At 31.7% G+C, this 14794-nt stretch overlaps 1 protein-coding gene across 9 annotated transcripts in view; it reads left to right on the plus strand.

Moving 5' to 3' along the window:
- kuz (zinc-dependent metalloprotease kuz) overlaps window positions 1-14794 on the plus strand; it is a 539267-nt gene that overhangs the window by 267070 nt on the left and 257403 nt on the right. For all 9 annotated transcript variants that reach the window (XM_089597595.1, XM_089597587.1, XM_089597563.1 and 6 more), the window contains one exon: window positions 8946-9123. In XM_089597595.1, the coding sequence (XP_089453721.1) occupies window positions 8946-9123 (178 nt within the window). The remainder of the gene's footprint in view (window positions 1-8945; window positions 9124-14794) is intronic.

Below are 14794 nucleotides of genomic sequence, written 5' to 3' on the forward strand. Positions count from 1 at the left end.
GTAAAAATAGCAATGAAATCAGTGCACTTTTTAAATGTATTGTTTTTTCGTCTTATGAATAAATGGCTGTTATTTCGAGTGATTTTTACAGATAAGTAGCTAGTAATTTTTCAAGAATTAGAAGAAAAATTCAGCAATATAAGTAGAAGCCACGGTAGTATTTAAACGATAAATCCATTATTTTTCACTCATAGATATTAACACTTTAAATCGTAGATATATATTGTTTATTACTTACAGTTTTTTTATCAATTAGTTGCAATGTCAAAATTGCTGTCAAAACCGATACTTTCTTAGTTTAAAAGTCATGATCGTTGTAGATGAGAATAAATAATCTTATTAGACATTTAAGGCAAACAGTGATTGAAAAGTTGATCGAAGGACCTCAAATTTTCTAAAAGAGATAGTCTTCTTTGTTTTTCATTTGATTTTTACTTTTTTTTTTTTGTTTTTTATCTGTGCCTGTGCAAAAATAAATTATCGACTATCATAATTATATTAAAAAATAATTTAATAATTGAAATGTTTTAAACACAGTTTTGTTTAAGTTGAGATTTTTTTTTTACCGTTATAATGACTATTTAAGATGAATTTCTTAAGTTTAAGAGGTAAATGAGAAAATAAATAATGGCACGAAAAACTTTTTTTTAGTTCAATTGAATTGATCTTTCCGTTTTTACAGCTGGTTCGCAAAACTTGAAGCGTACAGCACTAGTAACTTTATAGATATTGGCATTTGTACGTTCATTTATCTCATTCACAATTTTACACTCGTTCTCATTTAAATCATTCTTGTCGCCATCCGTTTTAATGAAATTACTTATCACTATCGCTATTTTACTGTTCTGACAGATCTTGCCATGATAGCTAGAGTGTGATGTACAGTATCTAGAACCTTTGTAAGTTCGCGCCCAAGACTCACCTCTCACGGCGCATGAACAGCGGATACAGAGTATGATGATCACCTTTCGGCGGCGGGCCAGAGCGTTATCAGCTCTCCCGCTCTCTCTTTCTCCGATCAGCCTCCGAACCTAACGCCACGCACGCGACTGCTCTCGCTTTGAGACTCTAATAAACGAACATATACTTTCTTCCACGTGTATTCAATCCCCTTACACCCCGAAACTCCACAATTCCCACGTAACAGGAGTACAGCCTTAAATATTTATGACCATGCCTATGACATCCACAACGGTTATTTGTGCAGTTTTCCTTGCATGAACATGAAATTTTTTTTAAAATGCTTTCTGGATATGGTGCATTAGTCGTTTAAAGGAGTTGCAAAATACTGTCGCAGACTTACCAACTAAAGTTTGTTACATTTAACAATATATTACCTAACATTAACTGCAGTTAAAAGTGCACTCGTAAAATGTGTTGGTTGGTAGCTGCACACGTTGGAAGCAAGCTCTTAAAAGGTAATTCTTTTTATTTCACTGTGTTCGTCCTGTAATTAAAATTGTTAGAAAACAACACTAAGATTTCATTAAGATCCTTAATAATTCATAAAAGTCATTATTACATTTTTTGGTACCCCAGACTCTGCTTTTGACTAAAATGATTATTACTTTTGAAATAAAAGCGTATCTGTTTCGACAGCAGTTGTGACATCGCAAATAATAAATTTACAAAACGTAGGTATTCAACAATATATGCCTATGATTTAAGGCGTTAATATTTATAAATTAGCAAGTAGCAAATTTATTTTATTAAAACTATCTTAATTTGTACATGTGTTACAGCAACTTTTTTAAACTTTCCGTAAAATTACTAGCTACTTATCTATAAAAACCCCATGACACTCCACCCATTTGTTTATGAGACATTGCAAAAGACTATGCTATTAAAGAGTATACATTTTACGGATGCTATTTGCACGGTCGTAAATTAAAAATGACTAACCCCCGTATCATCATCTTAAAGTATAGGTCTCAACGAAAAAAATGAGTCCCTGATCGGTCGTTTTTGTCGGCGGAAACGTTAACAAATACCATTAAACATTAATTGCTTTTATATAAGCAATTTTAATTACTGGTTAACTAATAAAAAAATTTTTTATTAAAATTAGATGGGATGTTTAGGGCCACAAAATACATGTCTTCACGTATAAAGTACGTAGGACTCTTTTTTTTTTTTTTAATAAAAACTCAACTGAAATTTAGTAATTTTCAACATTAATTTATAAATATATCTATGAAGTATTTATCAAAGTCACTTAATCTTGTTGCAAATTGTTCAAATTTCGTAAGCATACAGTTTTAGAAACAAAATCTTGCACCGCTACTTCTTCCGACGTAACCATGTGTGTTTTTCCAACGACGTAATAAATGTGACAACATTTGGGCAACTGGTGTAATGCCTTAATTATGCTATTCTGACTAAGAAAAAGACAATGGTGTCTGGGTTCACGAGGTAAAATGAGTACCATGCCTTTGTATGAGTAAAATGCAACAGTTAAGGGGGTGAGATTGGCCCTTTACACGAAAAAACGATGAGAGCAAGGAAATTATGGGAATAAGAGGAATCAGTGGGAACAAGTGAAACAAGCAGAGTAGTTATGATTACGTTATTCTGCTTATTACTCTAATTCCAGCTAATATTCCTCTTACTCTCATAATTTCTTCATTCATTGCTCTTACTGCATTTGCATCTAAAAGCTCATAAGTAACCCGCCAATAATTCTGTATATTATCATTACACATTATTCATTGTCTTTAATCAGTGTCGTAAATGCTTGTATCCACAGTCCTTAGACAAAAACGAAATGTAGCATCGCTAAAGTAGATACCTACTCTAGAAATTCCACTCTAGTGGCAAATTTTAATGTGCTTAAACATTAAACATCTTGAATACAATTAATGTTTTCTCTTAACCCTTAATTTTCGTGTACTTTAAACGTAAGCATCTCATTTTGGTATTAAAGTTAAATTGTAACAATTGAATTTTTTATCAGCAATGAACTAAGTAATGGTTCAATAATAGTGTGAGTTACTTGTATCATTTCTATGATCCTTGTAGGAGTTTAATGTTTATAGTAAATATAAATTCTAAGTAACAAATAATAGGTATTGCAGGGATTATTAAAAGACTATACATTAAAAATTCATTCCTCTTCAATTATCCAGCTAGTTACCCCAATTTATAAAATATATTTTTTATTAGAAAAAAGTAATAGTGTTTAGTTTTCCAGTTTCTTATGTAATTAACTAGACTTACGTTTGCTGACATGATTTGGAGCTCAAAGAAAAAAATTAGATAAAAGATGACTGAAACAAAACTTTATTTTGTATTTTTGAATCGTGTGTCATAAGCAAGAGATGCAATCATGAAATTTATTAATACACCTATTGCTTAATAAAAGAGTTTCCTTGATATCAATTTGTTAACTCAATCCTTATTTAACTCAGGAATCTGGGTAATAAACAATTTCACATTAATAATAAATTTTTTTTAAAGTAGTTATTAAACGAACTGTTTTATAAAAAAACATATAACTTTACGTCACTTTTGAGGGTTTTTGTATGTAATAAAGAATTATTGATCGTAATAATGAGTTATTAACTAACTGTCAATTAGAATACTAGGAATTAGTTAATTTATAAAGATATAATGATGAAAAATAGTTTAATCAATGACACATCGGAGTGTTTTAATCCGTTTAATTACAAAGTATTTGATTCCAAAAAATTTCTTAGAAAGAGTAATTGAATTTATTTGATTAGCTTGAAGGAAGAATCGCTGAGACTTATATAATACAGTCGTCCGAGAAAAAAACACAGTTTATAAATCCTAAAACTGTATCTGTTTTAAAAACGTATTCACTTTAAAATATCTATAAGCTGTTTTTAAAAACCAACTTAATAATCATAAAAATATTTTCAAGATTTTTATTTGAGCAGCTTTTAGTATAAATTTAGTGGGGCTATTGTAGTACACTATAGCCAGCTTTTACAGACTTTAATTATATCCAGTATCTCTTGATATGAACGGCATTCGATACAATGAGCTTATTTTAGAAAACAGAAAAAAAGGTTTTTTCTGGAAAGTTGTGATATGTCCATGAAAAATTACCTTTTAACAATACTGACAGGTTAGGTATGTTTGATGTGTTGAATTAATTTTTTTTACAAGCCTTTATATACAAGCAATAGTAGTTTTTTTTTTAATGCACCGTTATGTAGCCATGCAAAGTTCTGAAATCCAAATCCAAATTAAAATAAAACTGTTTTAAACAGTAATTTTTTTTCTAAATGCCATCTAAACGATCAAATCGACTAAAATTGTTTCAACATAACTAAATGTTGTTATTTAATATTTAATTTCTGTTACACATAATATTTTTAGACAAAATAATTAATAAGAAAATTATGGATCCTCTATAAATATACTCTTTTATGTTGACCAATTAGATCTTATAGTGTTGTTATAATACACTTAACATAAAAAACTAGCGTGTGGGACTTAAAGTCCCCTGGTAAGAACAAAGATCTTCTATGCATTTAGAAATTATTAATTATTCTTACGCTCACTGGCTGATTAGTCACTGAGCTGGGTGTCTCTCTCTCCCTCTCTCTCTCTCTTTCTCTCTCTCTCTCTCTCTCTCTCTCTCTATGTGTCAAAACTACTGCTCTGTGTGTCCCCTCCCTACAAGTGCACGCTTTACTCTTACGCTTTCTGGCTGATGGATCCCTGCACTGGCAGGCTCTCTCTCCCACTGTGTTGCCACTGCTACGCTGTGCTCCCCATCCCCCCTAAAAGTGCACGCTTTTTTCTAACTCTTTCTGGCTGATGGGTCGCTGTTCCGAACTGTCTTTATACACAGGAATTACTTGGACAGTATATATCCCACCGTAATCCGCGATAAAAAACTTCGTTCTACAAACGGTTTAAAATAGCTAAAAAAGCGTTTTGGAGCATAATAGTTTGTTGGATTAAATTTAAACTTGGCATACTGATATTAAAACTCACTTGGATATGATAACAGAATAATATCAAAATTTAAATTCTGTTAATTAAATCATACTTTTCGCTCTAACACCTATAGACTGGTCATGCTTCACATGCAAGACAAAGCGTTACACATAACTTTAGCGATTTGGATTTCAGAACTTTGCATGGCTACATAACGGTGCATTAAAAAAAATACAACTATTGCTTGTACATAAAGGCTTGTAAAAAAAATTAATTCAACGCATCAAACATACCTAACCTGTCAGTATTGTTAAAAGGTAATTTTTCATGGACATATCACAACTTTCCAGAAAAAACCTTTTTTTCTGTTTTCTAAAATAAGCTCATTGTATCCAATGCCTTTTATATCAAGAGATACTGGATATAATTAAAGTCTGTAAAAGCTGGCTATAGTGTACTACAATAGCCCCACTAAATTTATACTAAAAGCTGCTCAAATAAAAATCTTGAAAATATTTTTATGATTATTAAGTTGGTTTTTAAAAACAGCTTATAGATGTTTTAAAGTGAATACGTTTTGAAAAAAGATACAGTTTTAAGATTTTTCTTATATCTTGTCAAAAAGCTTTGCTATATTTTTTTTTATTTATGACTTTTCATTCTTGAGCTAAGCCTTTTTTTGGTAAACTGACTGTAGTGTTATATTTTATCAATAATACACATCTATTTTTCTTCTACATCGATTGTCTTCATATTTTCAGTGAGGAGACCAAGCTTCTTCAGACCTCACCCTTAAGCTGCTAGATCTGTACCCAGCATAAGTTTGTTACTTAACTACTTTCATATTCACGGGATATGCTACGATTGAATAACTTTTTATTTGTATTGACTATTTTAAAAAATGGGGTGTGTCACATGAGATACCCAGGAGAAGTAAGAACTCTGAATATAGTTTTAAAATAAATATATTAAACAGAGAGCAAGAGTTTGCGAGTGAAAAAATGACTTGAAAATTAATTATGCATCGGCCAGATAAACAAAAAGAGCTCATAAAATTCACTGCATTTATTAAAAATGTGTTAATCAATACGTGAGTCAGAAACTGTAGAGTACTCGTGCGTTAATCTTAACAATCCAGTAATATAATAAGTATAGTGACATAATGATCGTTACAAATAATATGTAACATTGAAATAACACACACACTCTTACGTGCATACACGTAAACTCGCACATACTTATGGTACATACACTAGACTATATAGTCTATAACAATGTCCTCACAAAGACTAGTACTATTAATCTGAATATCAGTTATTTCTAATAAAATATACTGAATGAAGCTACTCTTAGCTAGGGACATTGTAATATTCCTATCATGCATGTGCGTCAACTGAGGAGACAATGGATTAAATGAGAATATAATGAGAACAACAATGTCTTTCTTTGATTTTGCTTGATGTATTGAAATAACTTTAAACTTCTTACAGATAATCCCTTAAAACAAATCCTGAAATTAAGGTTGGCTTAGAATCGAATATTTGACTATGTTATCGGGATAAAAATTTGTCTTGGTAGAAGCTACGCATAATGGTTTAGACAAAAGCTCCTTACGACTTTGATATAATTGAGCGTATGGAACGTGCAACAGAGTTTGCGTAACGATGTTTTACGTAACACGTATAGTGCCAAATCAAACACTATCACAAACCATGCGTCGCTTCAAGTATAATAAAATATAACGCTAGAAATTATGCTACCTCTAAGTGTGATGTAGATTCATCGAGAAAAATGCAGGACGGTCCACAGACGACACTATACCTGCAGGCAATGGCTTCTCTAATGAATGGGTTCGGCTTCCATACACCACCAGTCCTGACGATCGTCTATTACGTCGACTCCCTCTGAGTCCATGAAGCCGTGTCGGAATGTCTTTGATCAACAGGATTGTATGTCCAGGAAGTTCCGTGCGATAAGTACGTCGCTACGTGAGTCGTTATTTCTCAACAGAGTAGCAACGATGCGTCTATTCGCCACAACGTATTATGAGCGAGAGCCATGTAAAGTTTCCTGCTCAATTAGCCTAAGCTGACCCCAAAGCTCGTAGAGAAATATTTTTTCAAAAAATTTAGCATATGCACAACAGTTTTACAAAATGACAATGATTTTTATCTGTTCATTCTATATTCGCACGAACAACTCTCTCTATTCGGTTACAGTGATTGTTTCTTCTATTAGGAAATTCATGAAAACAGTTACTATTGGTCGATCTTGAAGTCTAAAATTTTAAATTTTTGGAAATAATTATAATCAATCGGGGCAAAAAAAAAACGAGAAATAAATTCTACACGTTTGTACTAATTTTGTTAACGTGCTATAATTTAAAAAAAAATTCTTTTCTCTATTTGATAAAGATACGTTTATAATACGTTAAAGAAAATTAACTGTGTATTTCGAAAGCCTAATTAGCCACTCATTCATTATAAATCAAACATGCAGAGCTGGAGCTGTAGCGAGTGTTTTTAAAATTTGGAAAATCACTTTCTCTATTTACAAACTACGTATTTTAATGTTATGATTTAAGATAAATCCCCACAAGTGACTAATTGTTTGACGTCTTTAAAACAATTTCTATCTACTTAAATAGCAAGTGATTGCCAAGCTTCTTTTAAGATAGTCCCAAATAATGAAAAATACCAAGTTATCATAGAGTATGAGCGTATAGAAGTCCTTACTAACTATGTCTGTTAATGTAAAAATCGAGATTCAAAATTGAAATTTATCAGACTTTTACTAACTTTTCCGATAATCCAAGATGACATAGAATATGACTGCAACGAAAATAAAGATGACATTGTCCAGAATATAATATCAGAAGGAAAGTTTTAAGTGTATTACGTTGAAATAAATCTTCAAAATTATAAAACGTCTTAATATTTCACACGCAAAGAAATTAATAAGGTAGGCCTAAAACAGACTACATTTTACAAGCAAAAGAAAACTTGGAGAGAAAAATTTTCATTTACCATGCTGAATTGTGATAACCAAGCAGTTGTTAATTACACTTTAACAGTAAAAATACCTCGCCTATCAACAAATCTGATACAATATAAAAAGCTCAGAAAAAATGAGCTTGCGGTATGAAATAAGTCAACACCATGTCAAGTAAAAATAACATCTGGTGCACGTTATACCTCGGAATTTGTTCATAAGTTGGCGTGTTTGCAGCGTCTGGTTTCCTACGGAAAGTTTTATTGAGAGCAATGAAGGTATACCAGGTGCACTGCATGCTGGTGTGATTTTTTTCAAATAGTTTCTTCTTGAAGGCGATAAGAAATCATTAAATGCCTTTCCTCTTTTGGCGCTGTTTGTGCGGATGGATAGGAGTAGTAGAGAGCGAGGACAGTGCAGAAGAGTGGGTGTGTCAGGCAATTAAAAATCTTTGAAACGTTCGGCTACTGACGTTACACATAATTCTTTAAAAATACCATTTTACTCTTCTGTGAAAAATTTAATGGAAATATCAACGCTAAATTGCTGATTAAAACATCGTTATTATGATTATATCAGGTTGTGTTTTTAAATACTTTTCTATTATTGGTTTTGGAACTTTCGATTGTGCAAATTGTTAGTTTGTTAAGTTAGCTAGTGAATTTTTGCAGATTATTTGATTTTTTTTTATTTTATTTTATAATTATAATTTATAAAACAATTTTTTCAGAAAATACGTTTTTCAATTGTTCAAACTTACGTGTTGTTATTACATAGGAAAGAAACCTTTTCTTTACCTAGTAGAAAAGTGGAATGCCTGAAAGTACAAAATACAGCCTTTGGTTATTTAGTTATTTTAATAGGAAAATTCTGTCTTCCTGCGTTGTAAGGAAATGTACTAATTTGTTTATTACAATTATCGTAAAATCTTATTATTAGTATCAAAAATAACATTTCTGAGATGTATAATGATATAATGCTTAGTAAATTTAAGGGGATAAGTATTTTTCACAAGATAAGAAAACTTTTTTTTTTATGTTTAGTCCAAGCCAAGGGCCATGCTGCTCAAGTGAACACTGCACTTTTGTACCACTGACAGAAAACGTACAGTGCAAAGTAGAATCGGACTGCAGTTACAACTCAGTTTGCAATGGTCGTAGCTCAGAATGTCCTGTGCCGTTACCAAAAGCCAATAAGACTCGTTGTAATGAGGGTACTCAGGTAAATCATTGTGTACGCTTCTAATATACATCCTATATAATGCTACTATTTATAGATTTACTGCATACAGTAAGAAATAAAACTGCTGTAAATCTATTTGATGTAAAGTCTTAGTATCTTTATTATTCGACTTTTATTATTTGCATGTTTTAAAAATACTCTCATATCTAGGTCTTTTTGATACCAACATCTAATCTTCTTTCAGAATAGTTGTGTTGAAATTGTGTTGAAGTAATTCAAACTCAAAGTTTTATGGATAGGTCTTGTGGCTTAAGTGATGTTGTAACGGATTTTTGTTACTGATTGTGTTGCGCATCAACTATATATCACATTAGCCAATTCAGTCACGTGAATATCTTATAAGAATTTATTAGTTAAAAAAAATTATTTAAAGTTTGTTGAGTAATAATCCTAAGCTATTAATACCTGGTGACACTTTTATCTAGACTTTTAAAATTCTATAACCCTACATAGCTTGGATATTCTTAAATTAAAATTCCTTGATGTAAAAGATTAAATGATAAATGATAATTTCTTTCCGCATTTATCAGTTGCGAATTCTTTTTTAACGAGTAAGTGTGACATACACATCGTTGAAATAGTTTCTTAAGTTTTTAATGATGACCTAAACGTTATTAAAAAATACAATAATATTGGAAAAACCGTTGATATAGGATTTTAATTTTTAAGTAACTACATTTCTCTTCTTAGCCATGACAAAAAATTTAATTACTAAACAACTTAATAAATATTTTGAGTTTTTCATAGTCTTACATCCGTTTGACAATGTGCATCATGTTTGATCGTAAATGTTCTAAATAACATTTTATTGCATACTTATTAAGTTAAATTTTTAAACTCTCGTATCTTCGGCATATCAAGACAAATCAGGATTTACTGAATTCGAACCTTTTCTAACTAACTTTGCATTTACTCCCGATTCCCTTGAATAATTAAGTATTCTAAACTATCAAACAAGAATATTTTCAAGAAAAATTATGTACTAGGGATCACAATTTCATTAGACTACAGTAAAGTAGTAATCATATAATTGTACTGGTTAATTATAAACCTTAAAATATGTCCATTAAGATTATATTCTGAATTCATAAATCTAAATAGAGGGCTTAGTGTTCAAAGCCTGTAAGGCTCTACTAGCCTTTACACTATTATGTTTTGTGAGTAAGAGTACTGAGTGCTGCAAAATTAAGCAAGGAATGGGAAGAAGATACAATTATAAGTCAACTTATAACGACTTAACGTCTATTGGAATGTACGTGTGTATGCGGCGTATATCCACTTATAAGTTATTTTTTAGACTCCTTGGTACGTAAGCTTCTTACACTCAAATTTAGAATAAAGTAGTTAAGAGAGTTAAGAGGTAGTATGGTTGATTGCCAAAAAGGTACGAAAATATAAGGTGAAGTTACTTTGTAGCTTGTTAAATTTTTATTAAAGTATACAATAATCGGCTTTGGCCCTATAAAAAACCAGTGAGCTAAACTATTTTTGATTGAAATTTTCAGAAAACGTGACTGACTGGTACCTGTGATACTAGTTTTCTCTGGTTTGCTATTGTAGCATCAGACTGGTCGGGAGGAAAAGTATGCGAATCGATCGCAAAAATAGAATTTTGAAAACGTTCCGTAAAAATACAAGTTCAGAAGAAATTAACCTTTGACAATAGCTATAAAGCATCAATTCGAACGGAACTAATCCTTGGCATATAAAAACAATATTTTTGATAAACCAATATATATGAACCAAAAATGATGTTTAGATGGCAATGAAATCTCTGAAGCGATGGGATATATAAACTGAAAAGTGATGTTTAGATGGAAATGGTGCCTCATGTATTCTTTGTTCTAAATTTCTAAAAAATATTTTAAGCGGAATAAATCTACTTAAACAATTCTTAGGGCTTACAAAACACCAACGATTTCTCGTGATATTGAAAATAATTTCCAATTTTCATTCGGTTTGCATGTAAAACTACCTATGATTTTAGGTAAATGTTCAACTAAGCACAAAATTTCAAAAGATGATTGTTTGTACTACATTTTTTCTTTGAATTTTAAAATCATTTGAGTTCTGGTTGTCTAATTTAATTATTAATATTTTATCATTACAAATAATGTTAGTCAAGATTTTTAACAGATTTTATTTCAAAACGCCCTCAGCAAAGTCGTGCATAAATTCAACATTCTTATTTTCTGTTATGTCATACTTTCTTTATTTATTAACCATGGACGGGTCAAGTATTCCAGTGCTAAGAGAAGTCTCTTAAACGTCTCTGTCCTAAATGTCCCCAGACTTTAATAAATCTTTTCTTTCGGTAAAAATTGTCCTGATTTAATCAGAGTTGGCCCGGTAAATTCGGAAAACATGTTATAAACCTGCAAATATCATTTACACTGAAGTTATTTACTGTGATGAGTGTATATATATAATATACATTTTTTAAAATTATTTTATTCATAATAATTACCAAACCATAATCTCGTTAATCATTTAGATCTTCAATGATTATGGCAGAAGTATTTTTTTTTCTACAAGTTATTTTTATCTTTAAAATAAAAGATAATAGTCAAAAAAATAGTATTTTGTTTTGTAACCAAGTTCCATGGCAAAAAAGGACGCATATGCACCTATCACCTATTTTTTGTGTACCATACCGTCAAAACCAAAAATCAATTTTCATGAAACAATCTGGGGGATTTCAAAAAGGTTTTTTAAAAACTTTTGTGTAAGTACGGAAGTGGTATGAACATCATATCACTTTGTTCTATAGTTACATGGTATGGTTTTGACACCAATCTTAATTTCTTGTGGTGAGACGAAGTTACAATAATGCTTTAATATTATGAATCACTTATGTTCTGGAAATAAATTAATGTAGACCGTATATATGGATTGAGAATATTCTCGACTATTACTATTCCTGTTGGATTCGAAAATTTTTTTTGAAAGTTTTCATCTAAAATAAAAAGGAAGGTGTTAAAAGTAAAAGTTAAAAAAGTATATATAATGTTTTGGACTAAATATTGTGTAGTTGCAAACAAAGCTTTAAGAGTTGATTATTTAAATTTATTTTGTAAGACATTGCGAGAACTACAGTTGAAATTTATTAAAATTGTAAATGTATGTTGCCTTTAAAAAATTGAATGTGATCAAAACTAAATGTCCTCCTATATAAGACCATGTTTTATTTACACTTTTAAGATGAGTTTAATGATGATAATGATGACGATGACGATGACGACGATGACGACGACGACGACGACGACGACGACATATATAATATTTACAAGTTTTTGTATGTGATGACAGCAGGTCGGTAACAATATATGGCTCAAATATTACGATAAGTAATTAAAAGTAGATTGTAATATTACGTAACTATTACAACGAAATATTAATAAAAACACTTGAAACATAAATCTGCAGAAAGTCATTTTGCAATAGTAACGCGATGACAATCAGTTTCTAATAAATAATTTAAAAAATATGCTGTCGACAGTATCTATTTAAGATAACCCCCACAAGCCTGTCTCATGTTGATATTAATAACCGGAGGAAAAAATCTGTACTCACGCAACAAACCTACATCGCCAGTGCACTTTTACCCTTTTGTACATACGGTCGCAGTTTCTACATCGGTTTCTTAGGTTTTCTGTAAACCAAATGGCTGGAGGCTTACGATAACTACACTCACAAAAATGGGTCTTATCACCCAGAAGGCTTAAGGCTTACTACTATCTCTTTGAAATTTAAAAAAGCAGTGTCTAACATAGTTGCAGTATAGAACATTCATAGCTGTAGAAAAGTGAGTCGAATATCTCTTAGCCAAATAAAGTCTGAAGTCGCGCAATCTTTTGAGTGCTTGCACTTTTGCGCCATGGCTTAATCCTACAATGTACATAAATGTAGTCATGCTTGTTAATAAAAAGGGCTAACAATTAACTGATCAATATTATCTTGTGTAGGAATTCAACTACAAAATGATCCATCCAAGTATTCACGGCTCCTCGATAATGCGTAGCTAGCATCAGCAAACTCCACATAATGTAATGAACTATCGAGCACAAGCCCTTGAAAATAAAACAAATAAAAGTCTGAAACAAATAGTATCCCTCACATAGCATGCTATCGTCCTTTTGACATACTTTTTTATACCAGTATTTGATTTCAGAGAACGGTGATTTTGTAAACGCCTGTATAATTGGATTGAACACCACGACAAGTCTTGCGCACGAATGTGATATTGCTAATACATCAAGATTTAGCTCATTCAATAGCTATCCTATCTCTTCCACGTGCACCCCAATCCAATTTGCACTTTTATGCGCAATACGTACAAAACCGCTACGAGTACTCTGAGATGTTGCAGACGAAGTAACAAATAGTCAATCAAATGACTTTACACTTAGTTATGTAGTAATAACAATAAGGTCAAAGCTATTATTTTTCCACACAAAGATTTCATAGTCACACTCCCGAATATGTGTACGTTTTCGCTTGCATGCAACATCTTTGCACCACATGTATAGCTGATTTATCTTGCTCGAGAGCATTTCATAGGGTTTCATAATGGCAATACTATTTAGATTCAAAAATAGACTAGTGTATGTTCTTTTGCGAAAGGTTTTTTTTATTGATGAAACTAGCGGCCTCCCGTCTCGGCTTCGCCCGAGACTTACTAAATGAAACACCATAGTGTGTTGACATGTAATGTGAAACTTTTTCAGTTACAAATTTTACATCTATTCCTGACACTTCTCCTGACGATTATGCCATAAAATAATCGTTGACCATAAAGGGCTGTTGATTTGCGGTTTCTCCCCTATAATTTACGAAAAGGGCTTTTTTTTGAAGCTGTTGAGATTTAAAACTCCCAAAAAATATATATGGAAAAAAAATTTTTTTTCTCTCATCTCACAACTTCATTACCAGAGCAACAAACTCCTAGAGCTTAATCTCTACATTCTTTATCGCCTTAAAAATACAAATACATTTTCTACTTATTTAAAAATCTGAAAGATTTAAGAAATTACTCTGAGGGTACAATGAATAGCTGATCTCTCAATAGATTCTTTATTTATGTGTCGATTTTGACGCTGCTGTTCCAATCTCGATAAATTTTCTGCATCAGTTTCTTGACGCCTAAAATTGTATTCATTAGATAAATTTGAAGTTTTCCTTCCAATTCATCCTCTTGCGATCTTTGGCATGCTTAAGACTTTTATGACCCCCTCAGGCTGTTTTTTGTCAACTTTGTTAAGTTATAATGTATTTGTTGGCAAGGTAGTTTGACGTCCGATGGCCCTGAAAAAAACCGGTGAGCTTCTTAAGCCAACTCTTTCTTGACTGAAGTTTACAGCAATTGTGACTACCTGGATACCTCAGGGTGATCTTCTCTGGCCTGCTGTTGAAGCCCCAGACTGATCGGGAGAAAAATTACAAAGTCCGAAGCTTTGGAGCTAGTTGTAGAGATCTTTCCCAACATCTCCTCGTGTAACGTCAAAGACGTTGGTGTCTAAAGCACCTTTTTTTTGGCAGACTCAATTGTTTTGGTAATCTAAGATGGGGAGATTGGTTCATGATGCTTGCCCGTTTGAGACTGTCCCGTTGGCTCAATTTTTTTCCCTTCATAGCTGTTAGGTTTGCACAG

This window comes from Copidosoma floridanum, unplaced genomic scaffold, assembly GCF_036245765.1.
Source record: "Copidosoma floridanum isolate Cflo_tuat_1 unplaced genomic scaffold, Cflo_Japanese_pri ptg000004l, whole genome shotgun sequence".
Taxonomy (NCBI): domain Eukaryota; kingdom Metazoa; phylum Arthropoda; class Insecta; order Hymenoptera; family Encyrtidae; genus Copidosoma; species Copidosoma floridanum.